The 23,249-nt window shown below is 42.8% G+C and overlaps 1 protein-coding gene across 1 annotated transcript in view; it reads left to right on the top strand.

The window, feature by feature from the left end:
* MYO1D (myosin ID) overlaps positions 1-23,249 on the top strand; it is a 358,754-nt gene that overhangs the window by 197,901 nt on the left and 137,604 nt on the right. The window contains exons 17-20 of the mRNA XM_005896664.2: positions 2,189-2,412; positions 7,130-7,274; positions 8,017-8,121; positions 15,551-15,664. Coding sequence (XP_005896726.2) covers positions 2,189-2,412; positions 7,130-7,274; positions 8,017-8,121; positions 15,551-15,664 — 588 coding nt within the window. The remainder of the gene's footprint in view (positions 1-2,188; positions 2,413-7,129; positions 7,275-8,016; positions 8,122-15,550; positions 15,665-23,249) is intronic.

The raw sequence follows: 23,249 nt of genomic DNA, 5'->3' as shown, positions 1-23,249 counted from the left end.
GAAGAGTCTAACCAAAAACATTTTAACAAAAACCTATAAAACACTTCTTAAAAATTAAAGATTGATTTCCTATATAGATGTGGCTCCAGGGAGTCTTAATAGCCTTTCTCTTAAAAAAAAAAAAAAAAAGCAACAAACAGTATGAGAATTTAAAAATGTGTTTTCTTTAAGCAATTGAATCACACACTTCCACCCTGTAATTGTACTCTTGGTTTTTCAAGATACTAAAGAAGGGACCTCTATTTTAGCACTTGGGTGGAGGCCTCACACGGCCACGTGTGTGATGGATTCAGCTACAGGAGGAAAGGCATCTTGGCACACACAGCCATGAGTCACTTCTCACTGCCTCTTTGTCTCTATATATTCTGCTTATACATGAGCTCCAGGTTCATCACAAATTGCTCTGGTCGTGTTTCCCTCACATGTCACGGTTTCTCTTGATCCGTTAGTTCCTCTTTGGGGTCCGTGAATGGCCTCCGCATGTTAGTGCAGCAGGCTGGAAAGGAGGGGCAGTGCAACCTCGTGGGATGTTTAGGAACCTTTGTGAAAACCAGCCTAAAATGGCTAAATGAAAGAGGCATCGGGGAGCTCTCCTCGGTGTTCTGGGGTGTCCTAATAGGAAGGAAATCTAAAAAAGAGCGGCTATATGGATACAAATGGTTGATTCACTTTGCTCTGCAGCAAGGAATTACTATAACATTATGAAGCAACTATACTCCAGTAAAAGTTAATAAAAATTTTTTTAATCACCTGGGGAAAAAAAATAAAGAAAACGGCATCACAGGACTTCCATGGTGGTGCCGTGGATAAGAATCCACCTGCCAGTGCAGGAGACGAGGATTCAATTCCTGGTCCAGGAACATCCCACATGGCACGGAGCAACTAAGCGTGTGCACCACAGCTACTGAGCCCACGTGCTGCAACTGCTGAAGCCCGCACGGTCTGTCTACAGCCTGTGCTCCCAACAAGAGACGCCACCCCACTAAGAAGCCCACGCACCGCAATGAGGAGGAGCCCCCCTCGCCACTAGACAGAAGGTGATGCAGCAATGAAGACCCAGCACAAACATACATAAATAAATATTATTTTTTGAAAAAGGCATCACCTAAGTTTTTCTGAGAGAAATTGGTGGCCACAGATGGGGATCTAAGAAGAAATAAAAGAACCCTGAGCAATCCTGGAGAATTCATACTGTGTGGGCTTTGAATTAGAGGTTGAATTTCTTGGTCCTGAGAGTCCAGAGACAGGGAGGGAAATAGTAGCATCAACCTAAGAATTCAGACAGTCATTTAAGTAGCAGCAGTGAGTATCACCTGGACGGTGGTGGCAGTTCGTCCGAGGAGGTTATCCAAGAAAACAGTGAGGAAGTTTGGGGTCTTGGGACTCTAGTAGCAGAAAGGAAAAGAAAGCAATTTATACTGGAAATACTGCACAAGAAAAGATACATTTGGTAATAGCATAGTTAGGGGAAGAGTCAATGATGAAGATTATACCATATTTCTTTTTACTTGAGAGGTTGAGAAGGATGGGATCCTGAGACAAATATAAGTAATCTGTGACTTCACTATGCTTGGATAAAGCAGGCACTGAAATGTTTACATATTGTCTGATTGATTTCTGAGCACTGCAAACATTGGACATAGATTCTGTGATATCATTCATCTGTTTTTTACCCTTTCCCCAGGAATACATCTAAATTCACAGGAGTTTACATAACACCCAGGGAGGGGGGCTGCACAGACCGTGAATAAATCAGTTCCTAACTCCACTGCAACATTATAGTAGCAGCCGATGTGTGTAGTCTGTGCAAAGCTAGGTTTCATAAAAGAACTGTGGATGTTGATGGCTTTGGGTTCTGACTCATCTTGCTTCCTTTCAACATTCTTAAAATATTTATCCAAGGATAATGGTATTTTGGCTTTCTTCTTTTCGTGACCTTAGAACAGGGCTCTGCTTCAGACTCCACACGCTTCTTTGTGGATAATAAACCCCCTCGACTCTGAGTCAAAATGATGGGTGTGCCTCCTGGCGCCATCTGTTGGTGGCAGGCAGAATTGACATGCTTCGGCTTGGGCTGATCTTATGATGTATGCAAATTTCCAGGTTGAGCATCTAAGTAAAGGAGCGTCTGTGATTTCAAAGTGATCCAGCAACATCTTCCTTTTTTTTATTTTCCTCGATCATGAAGGTGTGGCGGGGCACCCTGGCCCGCATGCGGTACAAGAGGACCAGAGCAGCGCTGACGATTATCAGATACTACCGTCGCTACAAGGTCAAGTCCTACATCCACGAGGTGGCCAGGCGCTTCCACGGCATCAAGACCATGAGGGACTACGGCAAGCACGTGCAGTGGCCAACCCCGCCGAAAGTTCTTCACCGTTTCGAGGAGGTCCTACAGGCAATTTTTAATAGGTAAGAACCTGTGGATATGTGCAGCGTCCACGTATGACAGCACACTTATTAGATAAAGTTACAAACCTGAGGCCATGATATTAGCTCTGCTGTTTGCTATATTTTTCCCAGGTGGCTCAGACGGTAAACAATCTGCCTGCAACGCAGGAGACACAAGTTTGATCCCTGGGTGGGGAATATCCCCTGGAGGGGAGGGCATGGCAACCCCTCCAGTATTCTTGCCTGGAAAACCCCATGGACAGAGGATCCTGGCGGGCTACAATTCATGGGGTCACAAAGAATTGGATACGACTGAGCATCTAACACTTCCATTGACTTTTACCTTGTGTCTCCACCTTCATGATTTCACTGTCAAAGGGCATCTGCTTACCCCTCAGAAAATAGAACAGTCTACGTATTTTTCCTGTAGCAGTGGTCAGTGGTATGCCACAAGGCCCAGGTCAAGCCATGTTTAAGATAAGCTATTAGCATGATGTCTCTACTTTCTTTTATTTTTTGCTCTTAGAATTACCACATATCACTCATACTAGGAAGTCTGTTATCCTTTCAGAGCAGTGGTTCTCTGTCCACACCTGACATTCACAAAAAGTTTGTAAAATACAGTGAGGCCCAGGTCTTACCTCTGAAAAGTCCTGTTTAATGGTGCTGGGGAGCACAGCCCAAGCGGAGGTCCTGGGTGATTTTAAAATAAAAGAAAGAAAACACTGTTATAGAGCAAGCTATTTTTAAAAACAAATAAGTAAATAAATTAATTAACATCCATGTCACATTTGATACCTTCCCAGCTAATCTTCATTTTTTTAATAAACTTCCCTGAATCTGACTTTGTAGTTATTCATAGCTTCTTTCTTCTTGTTTTTTAAAGCTTGTTTGTTGCCAGCATGCACCGGATATATTTAGCTATGTCTTACATACAGCATCGTCACATAAACGGTTATATGTGTGTTTTTAGTCCCTAAGACGCGTCTGACCCTTTGCAACCCCAAGCACTGTAGCCCTCCAGGCTCCTCTGTCCATGGGATTGTCCAGGCAGGAGTACTGGAGTGGGTTGCCAGTTCCTTTTCTAGAGGATCTTCCTGACCCATTGCAGGTAGATTCTTTAGCTCTTGAGCCATTGTTGTTCAGTCCCTAAATCGTATCCTACTCTTTGTGACCCCACGGACTGCAGCACGCCAGGCTTCCCTGTCCTTCACTATCTTCCAGAGTTTCCTCAGACTCGTGTCCATTGAGTCAGTGATGCTATCCAACCAGCTCATCCTCTGAGCCTCTGGGGAAGCCCTATAAACTAAACTGTGCTAAATCGCTTCAGTCATGTCTGACTCTTTGCAACCCTATGGACTATAGCATGCCAGGCTCCTCTAAGCTAATGGTTCTCAAATATGGTCATTTGGCATCATGGTATTCTACCAAGTACACCATGAACTGATTGATGTGTTGAATGTAAACTGGTGGCAAATATCAAAAGAAAAAAAAAAAAAGATTTTTTTTTTTTTTTTTTAAAAAGGGAGGAAAGCTCTTTGATATGTATCTCATTTGCTTTCAAAAAAAAAAAAAAAGGTTTGCTCATACAAAGAAAAAAATAGGACAGGAGAAAATTAATGAACGCAAAAGAACCTCAACCCTCCACTGTCCAGTGTGACCCATAACTGTCAGCTGTAAAGCTCAGCAGAGCCTTCTTAGTGTGCAGATTCATTTTTTCCATGAATTATATCATCTGTCACCTGCACTTTTTACATAATCTAAAAAGTAAGGAAGCAATACCTGAATACATGTCATTTTTTAAGGGACATAATATAGAATTTTATAGGATATAAAGTTGAAATCCTCCACACTGTCTCTTGTCTTTTCTTTCTTTCCCCTAAGATAAGCGCTTATTAACAATTAGTTTGTACCCTTCTAAATCTTTGTCTATACATTTACAAGCGTATAATGCCCATATAAGAGAAGTATGATATAGTGGTTAAGAACGCGAACGCTGGAATCTAGCTGCCACTGACCAGCTGTGTAACCTTGGACAAATGAATTAACCTCTCTGTGCCTCTGTTTTCTTATCTGGAAAAGGGCCGTTATCATAGCACCCATTCATAGGGTTCTGAAAGGATTATGAGTAAATAGATATAAAGCATTTCAGATAGTGCCTGCACATAGTAAGTACTGTGGAACTGTTTGCTCATACTATCTGGGTTTCTTTCCCTCTCTTTATTTCCACAGTTCAGTTCAGTTGCTCAGTCTTGTCCGACTCTCTGCGACCCCGTGGACTGCAGCACGCCAGGCCTCCCTGTCCATCACCAACTCCCGGAGTTTACTCAAATTCATGTCCATTGAGTCGGTGATGCCATCCAACCATCTCATCCTCTGTCGTCCCCTTCTCCTCCTGCCTTCAGTCTTTCCCAGCATCAGGGTCTTTTCAAATGAGTCAGCTCTTCATATCAGGTGGCCAAAGTATAGGAGTTTCAGCTTCAGCATCAGCCCTTCCAATGAATATTCAGGACTGATTTCCTTCAGAATGGACTGGTTGGATCTCCTTGCAGTCCAAGGGACTCTCAAGAGTCTTCTCCAACACCACAGTTCAAAAGCATCAATTCTTCTGTGCTCAGCTTTCTTTATAAGCAGGAATCTATGTGTGGCTGTATGACTTTACTTAAAAATAAGTCTTGGAGACCTGTCCATCACAGTAAATAAAGATCTATGTTATAATTTTAGCAGCTGCAAAGAATTATTGATTTTGATAATGTTGCAGTGTAGACTGTACAGTCTTCTTTTTTAAGGCTTGGAGGTTTTATGTATGGCCTAGAATTGATTATTTTGTGTAAAATTCAGTTGATTTACTCAGCAAATATTTACTGAGCACCTGCTGTGTCAGAGCCACTGACCTAGGTTTCGTGTGGATACAGTGATAAATAAGAAAGCTGTGAAAGACCATCCCCAGCCTTCTTAAGACTTACAGTCAATGAGCATTTTGAAAATAATACATCTGCTCTGTGTGTTGATTGTACACACACACACACACACACACACACACACACACACACACAGAGTCTTGCCAGTTGGATTAATCTGGTTCAAAGGCACTCTTTTCCTGTAAAGGGCCAGATAGTAAATATTTTAGGGCTTATGGGCTCCACATGGTCTTTGTCACATAGTTTTGTTTTGTTGAACACGTAAAAACTATTCTTAGCTCCATGGGTGAGATTTGGCACGGGCTGTGGTTTACCAACCCCTGGTCTCATTGCTGCATGGTATTTAACTGATCCTTGCACTTTTGATCTGTAGAATCCTGAGAGAAGTGTGTTCAAGGATTTTGCTCTGAATCGCGGGGCCTTGTTTTCTTATAACATCTCTGTGCTTCTAGCTTCAGCCACCTTCTCATTCCTCACAGCAGTTCTTTTTCATCCTGGGAAGGCCGGGTGCCTTCCTCGCACCCAGCTTCTTCCTGGGGTCAAGGCTGCTGAGCTTGCCAGCAGCAGCTGTCATCCGCTGCATGTGTTTGGAGATGGAGGTTTGCTTGATCAGGAGGAGAAGTGTGTGCTCATCCCCCGCCCCGCCCGCCTACCCCCCAGGTTGGGTGGGTCAGATCTGAATTCCCCAGCACAGCTCTTTGCCACAGGCCCCTGGGGTCAGTCCGCGGTGGACCCGGTCCTGGGCCACGGTGGGCAGTGAAGAGGGGACAGACTGACCCGACACGTGGCCTCCATGGCACTGTGGGTTCTGGCCCCAGCTCTCTCCCTGACACCCGCTCTTCGGTCCCCCTCCCGCAGGTTCCTGCTCCGGCTCACAGGGCTCCTTGCTGTTCCCTCAGACACCAAGCCAGCTCACGCGTTAGAATCTCGGCGCTCACTGTTTTCTCATCCTAAACACCCTTGCCCAAGCATCCATACAGCGGGCCCCGCCGCTTCCTGCTCCTCTGTCCTTGTCAGGGTGCCTCCAGACCAGCCTCGCGTCTGACGCCTGCTCTCTGCTCCTTCCCTCTGTCGCACTCCTCTCCCCGGTTCCTTGTCGTGTTTTCTTTCATAGCCCTAATTCCATCATCCACACTGGGTGTCTACTCACTCGCTTATTTCTCATCTGCCTCTGCTTTCTGGGGCTTCCCTGGTGGCTCTGTGGTCAAGAACCTGCCTGCTGATACAGGAGACATATGAGATATGGGCTCAATCCCTAGGTTGGGAAGATCCCCTGGAGGAAGGCATGGTAACCCTCTCTAGTATTCTTGCCTGGAGAACCCCATGGACAGCGGATTCTGGTGGGCTACAATCCATGGGCTCACAAAGAGTCAGACATAACTGAGCAACTAACACTAAACTCTGCTTTCTAGAACATCAGCACCTAGCAGAAAGGGTCTGTCTGTTTACAGCTGTGCCTCTGCTCCCTAGAACAGCATCTGAAGTTTAGTAAGTTCCTAGAAAACATTTGATGAGTGAATGAATGATGAAGCCAGAGTTCTTATGCCCTAACTATAGATATTAAGAGAGTCCATGTATCCCTAAGTTCTGGTTGCTTCCAAAACATGCAAACAGCAAAGGAAGTTTTACAAAAATCTCTCTCCACATAAAACTGTTACGTCGTTTAACACGTTCTATGTATATTTTGGAAGTTTTTTTTTTTTTTCAGGGTGATGTGGAAGTAATTTAATTCTACTTAAAGGCAGCTTCAGTTATTTTTGAGAATGAATAGGATGGTATTTTTAAAGTCTTAAAACATTTTGTTTGTTTACTTATAGATGGAGAGCATCCCAACTTATCAAGACCATACCTGCTTCAGACTTGCCTCAAGTGAGAGCAAAGGTTGCAGCCGTGGAAATGTTGAAGGGTCAAAGGGCTGACCTTGGGCTCCAGAGAGCCTGGGAGGGCAACTATCTTGCTTCGGTAAGTCCAAGAGAACAAAGTGCAATCTACTTCCTCTCCTTTAACAAAGAAAGAGAAGACGTTTTCTCCAGGAATTTATAGAAAGACTAAGACACCTTCAGAAGCTAAATCTTACGGGAGATACTAAACTAAAAGACTGTACGGCTTCTAAGTGTACCACATGGGTATGTCCCTCACTTTAAAGAGAGTTATCAGGACTTCCCTGGTGGTCTGGTGGTAGAGAATCTCCCTTGCAATGCAGGGGACACTGGTTTGATCCTTGGTTGGGGAAGTAAGATCCCACATCCTCAGGGCAACTAAGCCCTGAGCCACAATAATTGAGACCGTGCTCGAGAGCCTGTGAGCCACAACTAAAAGCTGATGCAGCCAAATAAATAAATATTAAACCAGAAAGAGAGAGAGAGTGTTCTCTGCCTTCTATCCATATGAATTAGGTACATTCAATAACCTGGCTTTGATCATTTAAACCTTCTCTTGCATAATTCAGCAACTATTTTTAATTACCCACCTTTGTATCAGTTATTCCCAGCGCTGTATTTCATCCTCTCTCCCATTCTTGATTTTTAAAATATTCTAGGATCTTTGGTGTTAGAATAACCCTTTAGTAGCTTATCATCTGGGGTGGGGAGGTGAAAAGGACCTGTGTGAAAATACATGAGCAGAGGTATAAAGCAGTAACAGATGATGTTTTCATCTAAAATGTTAAGCACACACCTTTTACCACGTTTCCTGTCTCTTTCAGAAACCAGATACACCTCAGACCTCAGGCACATTCGTGCCCGTTGCGAATGAACTAAAACGGAAGGACAAATACATGAACGTCCTCTTCTCCTGTCACGTCCGTAAGGTAAGGCAGGCTGGAAACAGACCTCCCTGGAAAGAAAAGACTGATTCAGGTGAAACTGACTTAGCTATGACCACAGCCAGACGGAACAAGAGGTCCATGACTGGCTACATCATCCACAGGCTCCACCTGCTTATATGGTGAAGCACTGACGAAATGACTGAAGTGACTACAATATTAGGGTTAGGCTATAAAGTCTAATTAGGGAAGTGAATATTTCCAGGCAGGAGGAAACGTGGACATACCCCTAAGAATGAAGAACAGGAAAAGTGGTAGCTACATGGGTAAATATATTATCTTTTTCCTATCACTTAAATCTCTTTAAAAGATCATTGACTGTACTTCAGTGTTCATAGCAGCATTCTTCACAGTAGTTAAAGGTAGAAACAGCCCAAATGTTCATCAACAGATATTTGAATAAAGAATACACATATCCATCCAATGGAATACTACTCAGCCATGACGGGATGAAATGCATGCTGCAGGGTGGATGCACCTTGAAGATATTATCTAAGTGATAAGACACAAAAGGACAAGTATTGTTTGACTCCGCTTCCATGAAATATCTGGAACATTCAAATTAATAGAAATAGCAAGTGGAACTGTCATTACCAGGCGCTGAGAGGAGTGGGTAGTGTATGTGTTCTTACCTAATGGATGTTAGCATTCAGATATTCTGTGGAAGAAGAGATCAACTCAATATTATACAGACTTTTTAACAAACTAGAGAGCAGCCTGTTTTAAACGTCGAATGAAATGTCACCATGGAAAGCTTGCTGGTAGTATCTTGGTTACCAAAGTGTAGAGTCGAATTCTGAACTCTAGATCCAGAAATTCTAATTGATCAGTATACCTAGAGTTCATGAGACAACCAAGAAGTGACTTTTGCTAACCAGATTCGCACACCCACACAAAACAGTATAAGCCATGATGCCAGTTTTTTTAATTTGACAAAGGAATGTACCATTTTAGTGAATTCTCATATCCACTATCTAGGATACTTCCTTTCTAGTATCACGGTCAAATTAGTCATCAGGACAACTGATCAGAGAGAGCCGGATGGTTTTGAGAATTACATCATCTGCTTAGAAAAACCTGGCATCCCTAATTCTATCTTTCTAGTGATGACAATTTGATGTCTGACAACATGTGTCTCCCTAGGTCCTACTGCAGAAAAACAAACGGAAAATGTTTTAGTCATGCTTCTGTATTTCTAAGTGCAATGCAAAATAATACACTGTGTTTCTTCACATCATAGCTTACATAATGTCATCTTTAGCAACTTTCCAGTCGTCCAGGACATATGTAGGTAAACTTGATATGATTTTAGTCAAGTCCTCTTCTTTATGTTTTGGTTCTTTCTGAAACAATCGCTTTCCATAGCTACAGCCATAAAAGGGCTTCCCAGGCGGTGCTAGTGGTAAAGCACCTACCTGCTTAATGCAGGAAACATTAGAGACATGCATTTGATCCCTGGGTCAGGAAGATTCCCCTGAAGGGCATAACAACCCTCTCCAGTATTCTTTCTTGCCTGGAGAATCCCCATGGACAGAGGAGCCTGGCAGGCCACAGTCCACAGGGTCACAAAGAGTAGGATGTGACTGAAGCGGCTTAGCACACACACAGCTATAAAATGCCCTTTAAGGTGGGAGACCTGTGCAAATAGTTTAGTTCAGTGCAGTTGCTCAGTCGTGTCCGACTCTTTGCGACCCCATGAACTGCAGCACACCAGGCCTCCCTGTCCATCACCAACTCCCAGAGTTCACTCAAACTCATGTCCATCAAGTCGGTGATGCCATCCAGCCATCTCATCCTCTATCGTCCCCTTCTCCTCCTGCCCCCAATCCCTCCCAGCATCAGAGTCTTTTCCAATGAGTCAACTCTTCCCATGAGGTGGCCAAAGTACTGGAGTTTCAGCTTCAGCATCAGTCCCTCCAGTGAACACCCAGGGCTGATCTCCTTTAGGATGGACTGGTTGTACTCTCACCCATAATGTGTTTTCTCCTGGTCTGACTCCAGGGAAACTTTATATCTGGCCCCTGTGGAGCTGACAAAACCTACAGACAGATCCCTAGAAGTGTTCAGGCAAGAGCAAGATAACTAGAGATTTTTCTCTGGTTGAGGATTTTAGCTTGGGTAATAGAAGAAATCAGATAAGAGCCTATCTAACACTGAATCTGTGATCAAGTTTTTCTATTACTTTATGATTTAAGAGGAAGAAAAATTATGTCCCTTCCTATGTTAGAATTACTTTAAATCTGAATTTATAAATTCACATTTGTTTCGAAAACATTTGTCTTTAATTTGTTTTGATTTAGCTAAGTTATGCAACTCAAAGCTTTTCCTTGGTTACATTAATGTCCTTCCCACTCACTTGATTTATGCATTAAGGATGATTTGAGCTGCTAAAGCTCAAGGTAAAGACTTATGACCTGTGCTCCTTAGAAATTACATTTCTGCATAAAAAGAATGTAATATTTCTAAACAGTGCTTCAGTGGAATTGTTGCTTTGAGGGTTTTGTCTGTTGGTTTCCAGATTGACTCATGGACATATCATCTGAAGAGCTAGAGTCTGCACTTGAGCACTATGGCCTACTGTTTTTCAAATCTTGCGTGACCTTGAGAAGTGATGCAACAAGTTGTTTTTTTCCATATTCGTTTGCAGCACACTTAATCTGTTTCCCCGTGTGATCTCACAAAAGATGAGGAGCCCGACTTTTACTTGCTATTCAAATTCCATGTTAGAGGTTCTTTGTTTTCCATATCCTAAGATGGATACAAATGACTAGTGTTCTCCAAGAGGGTTTTCACAAACCAGTGTTCCCTTAAATATGATTTTTTTTTTAAAGAATTCTACAAGTAAGTGTATTCAGGAAAAAAGTGTGCAAGTGTTAGTCGCTCAGTCACATCTGACTGTTTGCAACCCCATGGACTGTAGCCCACCAGGCTCTTCTGTCCATGAAATTTCCCAGGCAAGAATACTGGAGCAGGTTGTCGTTTCCTACTCCAGAGGATCTTCCTAATCCAGGGATCGAACCCGGGTCTCCCACATTCTTTACCATCTGAACCACCAGGAATGATGGGTTAAACATGGTCTTATAATGCAGAATTCTATGAAGCTTGATGTATCGGTGGGCTCTGAACACCCCAGGGGAGGCTGTGGTTTGCAGTTCCTCAAACCAGTTTGACTTGGAACCCTGTCTCTCACAAAGCATCGCAGGAGGTTGTGCAAAACAGCTTGGAAAAACTATGCAGAAACTCTGCAAGCACCTTGCTTCAAGTAGGCTGACAGGTGCTGGTTTTCCTTTATGGCAAAAAAAATGTTGCTACATGAAGTAAATCATTGCTACCAAGAGTAGTTACTATTTTACCACATAGAGTCTGTTTTCATCTTAATTACAGATACGACTGAGTGACTAACACTTTCACTTTTCATTGAGATATGATTCACATAACATATCTTTCACCATTTTAAAGTGCATGAATTTAGAATAGGGTTGAATACCCATCACTAAAACCAGTTGTCGACATTTTCATTAACCTGTAAAGAAACCCCACACCCCTTAGCTGTCCCCCCATGCCGAAACCTCCCCTTTCCCCCAGCCCAGGGAAGCCACTAATCTATGCTCTGTTTGTATAGATTTGCTTATTCTGGACTTTTCATATGAATGGAATTGTATAACACGCGGTCCTTTGTGACTGGCTTCTTGGCATGCTGTCGGGGTTCTTTCATGGTGTAGCAGGTATCAAGAGTCATTCTTTTTATTGCCAATTATATTCCATTGTACGGATAGATCACATTTTATTTATTCATTCCTCGGTTAATGGACATTGGGCTGTTTCTACTTTGCAGCCGTTATGATTAAGGCAGCTGTTAACATTCAGGCACAAGTGTTTCCATGGATGTGTTTTCAGTTCCCTTGGGTATATCTTAACAGGGGACTTTGTGAGCCAGGTGGGCATTCTGTGTTTAACTGTCTCAGGAGCTGCCGGGCTGTTTTCCAAAGGGACTGTATCATCTTAGACCCCCACTAGTAGTAATGACGGATCCACTTTCTCCACACCCTGGATAGCATTTGTTACTGTCCGTCTTTTACATTATTGCCATCCTAGTGGGCGTGAGGTGGTATATCTCACTGTGGTTCTGATGTGTGTTTTTCTGATGGCCAGTGATCTCAAGCACCTTTTCATGTTTTTCTACAGCCACATGTATATCTGCTCCGGAGAAATGTCTCTTCAAATTCTTCACCCATTTAAAAACATTTTTTTGGTCTTTTCATTATTGAGTTATGTACTCTAGATACAACATATATTCTTTATGTATTCATTAAATAAGAGTTTTTTTTCAGATATATGATTTGCAAAAATTTTCTCCTGTGGGTTGCCTATTCACTTCTGTTGTACTGTCTGGGTTACATGTTTTTTGTTCTTATGGGTTTTTCTTGTTTTCCCTGATAAATTGTAAAACTGTGACCTTTACATTGTAAAAGTCCACAAATCTGGAAGCACCTACTCCTTTTCCATCTCTTTTGCATCCAGTAGAGTGGTCATAGCTGGATAACATCTATTATAGAATTTGGCTCCACCACCAGAATAAGTTCAGTTGCTCAGTTGTGTCCAACTCTTTGCCACCCCATGGACTGCAGCACGCCAGGCTTCCCTGTCCATTGCCAACTCCTGGAGCTTGCTCAAACTCATGTCCATCGAGTCAGTGATGCCATCCAACCATCTCATCGTCCCCTTCTCCTCCCGCCTTCAATCCTTCCCTGCATCAGGGTCTTTTCTAATGAGTCAGTTCTTCACATCAGGTGGCCAAAGTGTTGGAGGTTCAGCTTCAGCATCAGTCCTTCCAATGAGTATTCAGGACTGATTTCCTTTAGGATGGACTGGTTGGATCTCCTTGCAGTCCAAGCAACTCTCAAGAGTCTTCTCCAACACCACAGTTCAAAAGCATCAATTCTTCGGTGCTCAGCTTTCTTTTTAGTCCAACTCTCACATCCATACATGACCACTGGGAGATCCATAGCTTTGACTAGACGGACCTTTGTTGGCAAAGTAATGTCTCTGCTTTTTAATATGCTGTCTGGGTTGATCATCGCTTTCCTTCCAAGAAGCAAGTGTCTTTTAATTTCATGGCTGCAGTCACCATCTGCAATGATTTTGGAGCCCAGAAAAATAAAGTCTGCCACTGTTTCCACTGTTTCCATGAGATGCCATGGAAGTGATGGGGCCACTATCTATTTGCCATGAAGTGATGGGACCAGATACCATGATGTTAGTTTTATGAATGTTGAGTTTTAAGCCAACTTTTTCACTCTCCTCTTTCACTTTCATCAAGAGGCTGTTTAGTTCTTTGCTTTCTGCCGTAAGGGTGGTGTCATCTGCATATCTGAGGTTATTGGTATTTCACCCAGCAATCTTGATTCCAGCTTGTGATCCATCCAGCCTGGCATTTCACATGATGTACTCTGCATGTATGTTAAATAAGCAGGGTGACAATATACAGCCTTGATGTACTCCTTTCCTGATTTGGAACCAGTCTGCCTTTCCATGTCCAATTCTAACTGTTCCTTGTTGACCTGCATACAAATTTCTCAGGAGGCAGATCAGGTGGTCTGGTATTCCCATCTCTTAAAGAATTTTCCACAGTTTATTGTGACCCACACAGTCAAAGGCTTTGACATAGTCAAAGCAGAAGTAGATGTTCTTCTGGAACTCTTTTGCTTTTTTGATGATCCAACAGATGTTGGAAATTTGATCTTTGGTTCCTCTGCCTTTTCTAAAACCAGCTTGAACATCTGGAAGTTCATGGTTCACATACTATTGAAGCCTGGGTTGGCGAATTTTGAGCATTACTTTGCTAGCGTGTGAGATGAATGCAATTGTGTGGTAGTTTGAACATTCTTTGGCATTGCCTTTCTTTGGGATTGGAATGAAATTTTCTAGTCCTGTGGCCGCGGCTGAGTTTTCCAAATTTGCTGGCATATTGAATGCAGCACTTTCATAGCATCATCTTTTAGGATTTGAAATAGCTTGACTGGAATTCCATCACCTCCACTAGCTTTGTTCATAGTGACACTTCCTAAGGCCCACTTGACTTCACATTCCAGGATGTCTGGCTCTAGGTGAGTGATCACACCATCATGATTATGTGGGTCATGAAGCTCTTTTTTGTACAGTTCTTCTGTGTATTCCTGCCACCTCTTCTTAATATATTCTGCTTCTGTTAGGTCCATACCATTTCTGCCCTTTATTGTGCCCATCTTTGCATGAAATGTTCCCTTGGTATCTCTAATTTTCTTGAAGAGATCTCTAGTCTTTCCCAGTCTGTTGTTTTCCTCTCTTTGCGTTGATCACTGAGGAAGGCTTTCTTATCTCTCCTTGCTATTCTTTGGAACTCTGCATTCCAATGGGTATACCTTGCCTTTTCTTTGCCTTCAGCTTCTCTTCTTTTCTCAGCTAATTGTAAGGCCTCCTCGGACAACCATTCTGCCTTTTTGCATTTCTTTTTTTTTGCTGATGGTCTTGATCACTGCCTCATACAGTGTCACAAACCTCCATCCATAGTTCATCAGGCGCTCTTATCAGATCTAATCCCTTGAATCTATTTGTCACTTCCACTGTATAATTGTAAGAGATTTGATTTAGGTCATACCTGAATGGTCTGATGGTTTTCCTGCTGCTGCTGCTGCTGCTGCTAAGTCGCTTCAGTCGTGTCTGACTCTGTGCGACCCCATAGACGGCCTCCTACCAGGCTCCCCGTCCCTGGGATTCTCCAGGCAAGAGCAGTGGAATGGGTTGCCATTTCCTTCTCCAGTGCATGAAGGTGAAAAGTGAAAGTGAAGTCACTCAGTCATGTCCAACTCTTAGCAACCTCATGGACTGCAGCCTACCAGGCTCCTCCGTCCATGGGATTTTCCAGGCAAGAGTACTGGAGTGGGGTGCCATTGCCTTCTCCGGGTGGTTTTCCCTACTTTCTTCAATTTAAGTCTGAATTTGACAATAAGGAGTTCATGATCTGAGCCATAGTCAGCTCCCAGTCTTATTTTTGCTGACTGTATAGAGCTTCTCCATCTTTGGTTGCAAAGAATATAATCAATCTGATTTCAGTATTGACCACCTGGTGATGTCCATGTGTAGAGTCTTCCCTTGTGTTGTTGAAAGAGGGTGTTTGCTATGACCAGTGCAGTCCCTTGGCAAAACTCTGTTAGCCTTTGCCCTGCTTCGTTTTGTACTCCAAGGCCAAATTTCCCTGTTATTCCAGCTATCTCTTGACTTCCTACTTTTGCATTCCAGTCCCCTATAATGAAAAGGACATCTTTTGGGGGTGTTAGTTCTAGAAGGTCTTGTTCCGGCCCCTAGATGTTTTCCTGGCAGATGGTTTGATCTCATTCTTGATGAGATATTATGGTTTACTTTTTTTTTCTTACAGGTGAATCGATTTAGTAAGGTGGAAGATCGAGCAATTTTTGTCACTGACCGTCACCTGTATAAAATGGATCCCACTAAGCAGTACAAGGTGATGAAGACTATCCCTCTATACAACGTAAGTGCTCTCTGCTTCACTCTAAACAAAGGATTCTTAACCTGGTTCTCATGGACCCCGAGGGTGTCAACAGATCACAAGAACCTTTGGGGCTTTAGAGAGCCCATGAATTCCTGAAATGTTCAGCCCGTCTCCTATTTTATGCAGAAGAACAATTTTCTGTATGGAGTATCCAAAGCTTCAAATAGAATAACAAAGGCACATTTTGTTTGAAAGTGTAGGACTCTGCATTGTATGTGACCTTTCTTTATCCTACTCAGAGCTTAACTACGGTGACACAAAATGTATTTCCTTATTGATTTATCATAAGGCTTGTTTTTATGTGGAAGTGGAATCAGGTAAAGAAATAGTAGAGAACAACTTTATGAAACCATTACCTCTCTTTCACACGTGCAGTCATGTCTGACTTTTTATGACCGCATGGACTGTAGCCCACGAGACTCCTCTATCCCTGGGATTTTGCTGGCAAGAATACTGGAGTGAGTTGCCATTTCCTTCTCCAGGGGATCTTCCCAACCCAGGGCTGGAACCCACGTCTCTTGCATCTCTTGCATCGGCAGGCAGATTCTTTACCACTTGCACTTCCTGGGAAGCCCCTGAATCTCAATATGAAACTTTAAAAAAATTTTTATTCTGCTCTATGGGATCTGCTTAACAAGTAACTGTTCTGATTCTTGAAAAAGATCCCCCTGGACTGCTGGATCTTTCCATGTCTCAGGTGATTTTTCTATCTGTTAGTTCTTAGAGAGAGAGGTCTGTGTTTGTCCAATCATGAGATCTAGGAGGAATATTATTTAAAGATTGTTTTAAATCCTTTTGGCCTCTGCAAAAGGAAATAGGAAACATATTGTTTTACAGTTTTTTATTTTGTTAAATCAGGAGTCCTGTTGGTTGTGAGGTTCAAGGAAGGCAAGCTGTTCCTGGCTTTGCTAAATAACTTAGAACATTGCTGCAGGCTTATTGCCTGACGATGGAGTTGAAGTTTGACTGCATCACCTGGTCCCCCCACTGCATATGCATACATACACACTTTTCTCCCTGTTGGTTCAGTTCAGTCGCTCAGTCATGTGCCAACTCTTTGCAACCCCATGGACTGCAGCACGCCAGGCTTCCCTGTCCATCACCAACTCCCAGAGCTTGCTGAAACTCATGTCCATCGAGTTGGTGATGCCATCCAACCATCTCATCCTCTGTCGTCCCCTTCTCCTTCTGCCTTCAATCTTTCCCAGCATCAGGGTCTTTTCCAGTGAGTCAGTTCTTCACATCAGGTGGCCAAAGTATTAGAGTTTCAGCTTCAGCATCAATCCTTCCAGTGAATATTCCAGACTGATTTCCTTTAGGATGGACGGGTTGGATCTCCTTACAGTCCAAGGGATTCTCAAGAGTCTTCTCCAACACCACAGTTCAAAAGCATCAATTCTTCGGTGCTCAGCTTTCTTTCAGTAAAAAGGCTAATGTATTTCAGCTTAGAAGGAAATGATGTTCTAAGACATTCTTGATCATAGGTAGTCTTCTTAGCAAAGACCTATAATCTCATATCAATCACCATTTAAGCCTATTAACCCCATAGTCTTGAAGAAGGAGATGAAGGAAGATGAGGGAGAAGGTCACATTTTGTCAAAGTCTAGTAAAATGTGTATTTCTTTTTCTTACTTTCTACTAAAGAGAGAGCAATCAGGTGCATGATAAAAATCCAGTAAGTAGTTAAACAGGTCTTTGAACCGAAGTTATTTTCTGCCTTTTTCATGTTGACTGGTGTATAGTTATAGTCACTGTTCCTCTTCATCATCATCATCATCATCAATGTTATCAATAATGTATTTTTTTAAAGTAACAATGTTTAGGTAAACATAAAGGTAAATTGAGGTCAGCAGGCAGGACACACACTGTCACCGACGCTGTCACCCACATCCCTTTGATGTCCTTTCCACTTTTGTACATTCCAGCCTAACTTCCAATAGCCAGCATCTTTGTTCAAAGGTCCCCACAGACTGCTGGGACCCTTGACTGGAAATAATCCCCACCCCTAGCCACCTACATGACTAGTGGGTGTGGGCATATAAATCCTCCAAGCCGCACCATTCATTGTCCATGATAATTCTGAAGTGTGTTTTACATTATTTGCAGGAGCTTTTCTATAGGAATAAGCTGTGCTGCCCACCATAGTAGCTGCTTAATAATGGGCCCTACTGGCCACCCTCCCACCCTGAGCCACCTCCCCACTCCCTTCCCTGGCTCCCTGCACCTCCTGGATCAGTCCTGAGGCTCCTCAGCCTTTGTGCTATAATACTAAGTCGCTTCAGTTGTGTCTGACTCTTTGGGACCCCAGGGACTGTAGCCCACCAGGCTCCTCTGTCCATGGGATTCTCCAGGCAAGAATACTGGAGTGGGTTGCCATGCCCTCCTCCAGGGGATCAGCCCCACCCAAGCATCAAACCTCTCAGGAGGGAGCAGATTGAATGGGGCTGGGGACTTCCAGCCGCGTCTGTAAAGATGTCCTTCAATCTGAAGCAAATACAGCCAAATATTAAGTCTGAATAATAAGGATGTGAATATTATTTTATTCTTTACCCTTTTTGTATGAAATATTTTGAAATTTTAAAAGTTTAAGGAGGCTTCCCTGGTAGTCCAGTGGTTAAAACTTCGGCTTCCAATGCAAGGGGTGCAGGTTTGATCCCTGATTGGGGAGCTAAAAATCCCACATGCCTTGGGGCCAAAAAACAAGCAAACAAAAAACACAAAACAGACGCAATATTGAAACAATTTCAATAAGCCTTAAAAAATAGTCCACATCAAAAAATCTTTTAAAAAAGAGTTTACGACAAGGAAGCTTTAAAAATGATAATGCTCATGGCAGGGATGAAGAAGCTGAGAGGAGATGGAGAAAGATTTCAGTCTTAACCAAGTTGAGTTTCAGACACTGATGACACTTGTAAGTAAACATTCCGTCGATCACTGGAGTCTAACATTGTATAAAAGAGCATAGCATTCAGCACTTAGGATAAAAATTTAGGAGCAGACACATGTATAATTTGAGGCTGAAATTATCAGTCTAGAGGGAGAAGGGGCAGATGATTCAAGAACATCATGCTTAAATGGTGGGGAAAAGAGATTGACTAAAGGAAATGGAATGAAAAAGAAATCTCCGCTCTTTCTGGGCCTCCGCTTTCTCCTTTCTCTTCTAATGTGCCAAATGAGTTCTAATTTCTCTCCAGTTCCATAAGGTTATGAATTATTCCAGGAAGGAAAAGAACTCTGGAAACACTGTGTTTCAGAATCAAGTTGGAAAGTTTTCAGAAATAAGGGTAATCAATAAAAACCTAACTACTGATCCCACCCTTTGCTCCTCTCGTTCTCTGCTCTTCCTTCCTGCTTTTGCCCAGCTGCCTGTCCTGTGTCAGTGATTTTTTCTGGCTCCGGGGAACAGATTGTGATTGTGGGAAGGGGGAGAGAGATTCCCTCTGTTCCTCTTGAGTATCTGTGGCTGGACTAATAATAAAGTTGACACAAGACAGATTAACAGGAGGAAACCCAACTTAGTTTTATGGGCATCAGGCAGTTCAGTCGCTCAGTCATTTCCAACTCTTTGCGACCCCATGGAAGCAGCATGCCAGGCTTCCCTGTCCATCACCAATTCCTGGAGCTTACTCAAACTCATGTCCTTTGAGTCAGTGATGCCATCCAACCATCTCATCCTCTGTCGTCCCCTTATCCTCCTGCCTTTAATCTTTCCCAGCATCAGGGTCTTTTCTAATGAGTCAGTTCTTCTCATCAGGTGGCCAAAGTATTGGAGCTTCAGCTTCAGCATCAGTCCTTCCAATGAATATTCAGGGTTGATTTCCTTTAGGATTGACTGGTTTGATCTCCTTGCAGTCCAAGGGACTTTCAAGAGTCTTCGCCAACACAGCAGTACAAAAGCATCAGTTCTTCAGCACTCAGCTTTCTTTATGGTCCAACTCTCATATCCATACATGACTACTGGAAATATCATAGCTTTGGCTATATGGACCTTTGTCAGCAAAGTAATGTCTCTGCTTTTTAATGGGAGATCGTAAAAAGATGCGCAGAGAATGTCTAAGAGTGGGTAACTTAATATCTTTGTGTATAAAGAAACAATAAATTTGTGAGGATTTGGAAGGACAAAGAAACTAGGTTCGGGCGTGATTATAAGGAATTTAAGCCAAGGGGTGAGCCTGGGAGGTAAGTTAGTGAAGAAGGAGCAAGGTTTATTTATACAGGCTTCTCGGACCTGAGTTGTCTGTCTTTGGTCCTACTGATGTCTTTCTCTGGGTCCAAAGAGGGCACCTTTCATACGAGAGATTTATTTCCTGGTTTCAGAGAAACGGAGAGGAGGGTCAAAGTGTCCTTTTTGCATTGGCTGCTTCTTAAGTAACTTTAATTCAAAATACTCAATATGCCATTGATACATATTTGGGGGCCTGCCCTAGGCCCCAACATGACCATATACCATACTATTTTGATTTGTGTTTAAAGAAAGGATACACACGGTAGTAAGGGAAAGAAATCTCATGGGAACCCAGGGCACTATTCAGGTTTTAAGGCAGCTCTGAGAGACCATGTTATCCTGTGTCCCTCCCAGCAAAATGATGCTTAGATGGTGTCAGTTTCTGCCACTCTCTATCTCTACTTCTGTTTGTGTATCTTCTTTTTTTTAATGTTCATTTATTTAGCTGCTCCAGGTCTTAGTTGCAGCACGTGGGACCTTTTCGTTGTGGCATGTGGGATTTTTAGTTGCAGCCTATAAACTCTTAGTTTTGACGAGAGATCTAGTTCCCTGACCAGGGATCGAACCTGGGCTCCCCTGCATTGAAAGCATGAAGTCTTAGCCACTGAACCACCAGGAAAGTCCCTCTTTGTGTGTCCCCTATCTAACAATTACCTTTCTTGCCATCCAGCCTGGGCCAGTGCCAGGCTAAGGTATGAATCCTTAGCCAACCCAACAAACCATTAGAGTTTCATCCTGCAGTGACACTGAATGGTGTCTCTGATGAGGCCTCACCATGGCAACCAGTTCTGCACGATCCAAATTGGTCCTTCAGCTCCTTGTTAAGCATTTGCAAATCTATGCATAGTCTTCCCTGACTTCTCCTAGCATAGCATGAGTAATGACTAATTCATTTGGGGGTATAAATGATCTCTTCTCTCTGCAATTTTTGACTGTTGTCCTTAAGGCCCGAGTCACATTTGGACCTGCTGAATACTGAGGGTAGGTCATTAGGTTTTCCTGGTGGGAAAGTGCCAGTGGGAGAACAGTGCTTCAAATAGGCCATAACCAACCATCTCATCCTCTGTTGCCCCCTTCTCCTCCTGCCCTCAATCTTTCCCAGCATCAGAGTCTTTTCCAGTGAGTTGTCTCTTTGCATCAGGTGGCCAAAGTATTGGAGCTTCAGCTTCAGCATCAGTCCTTCCAATGAATATTCAGGGTTGATTTCCTTTAGGATTGAATGGTTTGATCTCCATGCTGTCCAAGGGATTGTCAAGAGTCTTCTCAAAGCTCCACAGTTTGAAACCATCGATTCCTCGACTCTCAGCCTTCTTTATGGTACACCTCTCACATCCGTACCTGACTACTAGAAAAACCATAGCTTTATAGCTTGATAATTTTGGGACCATTTTGGTATAATTTTGGGACCATTCCCAAAATCAAGATATAAGACTCAAAAAAAAAAAAAAAAACCCATATGCCCCCTCCCAGTCACTATCTCTTCTTTCCTTTTCAGAGGCATAATTTTGCCCATTTTGAACTTAATGTAAGTGAAATCAAACATTGTGTATTCCTTTTTGTGTTTCTTTCAACATTATGTTCATGGGAACATCTATGTGGTTTCCTGTAATTCTAGTTTGCTCATTTTCACCGCTTTGTAGTATTTCCTTGTCAAATACACCACAAATTGTTTATCTGTTCACATCTTGATGGATATTTGAAATTTTTAGAATCATTGTTATGCATGTGTTTTGGTATTGGTATGATGCATACTTTTTTTATAGTTTTTTTTTTAATTTTAAATTTATTTATTTTAATCGGAGGCTGAACACTTTACAATATTGTATTGGTTCTGCCACACATCAACATGAATCCGCCACGGGCGTACACGTGTTCCCCATCCTGAACCCCGCTCCCACCTCCCTCCCCGTACCATCCCTCTGGGTCATCCCAGTGCACCAGCCCCAAGTGATGCATACTTTTTCATTGGACAAGTACCCAGGCATGAAATTGCTGTTCAGTAGATAATTCCAGTTTTCCAAAGTGGTCACACTGGTCTACAACCCTACCCCACCCCCAACATGTGAAAGTTCCAGTTGCTCCATTTTCTCTCCAACACTAGGTCCTGACAGTCTTTTTTTATTTTTTAACTTGTGTATAGTTGGTTTTTAATGTTGTGTTAGTTTCTTCTATACAGCAAAGTGAATGCACTGTACATATACACGTATCCCCTCTTTTTTGGGTTTCCCTCACATTTAGGTCACCACAGAGCACTGAGGAGAGTTCCCTGTGCTACACAGTAGGTGCTCATTACTTGTCTCTTCTATACACAGTATCAGTCTTGTATATATGTCAATCCCAATCTACTTCTTCCCACCCCGCCCTTTCTCCCTTAACTGCAATACACAGTGAAATCAGAAAGAGGAAAGCAAATATCATATATTAACACATATACGTGAAATCTAGAAAAATGGTATAGATCTTATTTGCAAAGCTGAAAGTCCTTTGAATTTTAGCTATTCTGGTAGGTGTGGTAGTTACACGTGTGGGGGACGGGTCTAGCTTTACTGAAATATAACAGACGCATAGCATTGTGTAAGTCTAAGGTGTGTTGACTTGATACATTGATCTATTGCAGTATGATTACCGCCATAGCGTTAGATGACACCTCCATCACACCACATAATTGCCATTTCTTTTTTGTAGTAAGAACACTGAAGAGCTGATCACTTAGCAACTTTCAAGTTATGTAATGCCGTATTAGCTGTAATCAACATGCTGTATAACAGGCCCCAAGAACTTACTCATCTTCTAGCTGGAAGTTTGTGCCCTCTGACCAACATTTCGTTTTCCGCACCTCCCCCTGAGCCCCTAGTGACCCCCACTCTACTCTCTGTTTCTCTGAGTTTTTCATTTTTAGATTCTATATATAAGTGATATCAATAGCAGGGGTCCCCAACCTCTAATCTAATGCCTGATGATCTGAGATGGAGCTGATGTAATAACAGAAATAAAGTGAAAGTCACTCAGTCAAGTTCAACTCTTTACGACCCCGTGGACTGTACAGTCCATGGAATTCTCCAGGCCAGAATACTAAAGTGGGTAGCCTTCCCCTTCTCCAGGGGATCTTCCCAACCCAGGGATAAAACCCAGGTCTCCCACATTGCAAGTGGATTCTTTATCAGCTGAGCTACCAGGGAGGCCCAAGAATCCTGGAGTGGGCAGCCTGTCCCTTCTCCAGCAGAGCTTCCTGACCCAGGAATTGAACTGGGGTCTCTTGCATTGCAGGCGGATTCTTTACCAGCTGAGCTACCAGAGAATAGAAATAAAGTGCACAATGAACATAATGCTCTTGATTCA

Source organism: Bos mutus, chromosome 19 (genome assembly GCF_027580195.1).
Source record: "Bos mutus isolate GX-2022 chromosome 19, NWIPB_WYAK_1.1, whole genome shotgun sequence".
In the NCBI taxonomy this organism is placed as follows: domain Eukaryota; kingdom Metazoa; phylum Chordata; class Mammalia; order Artiodactyla; family Bovidae; genus Bos; species Bos mutus.
Note: the sequence above shows the minus strand (reverse complement) of the source record. Positions and strands in the feature narration are given on the sequence as shown.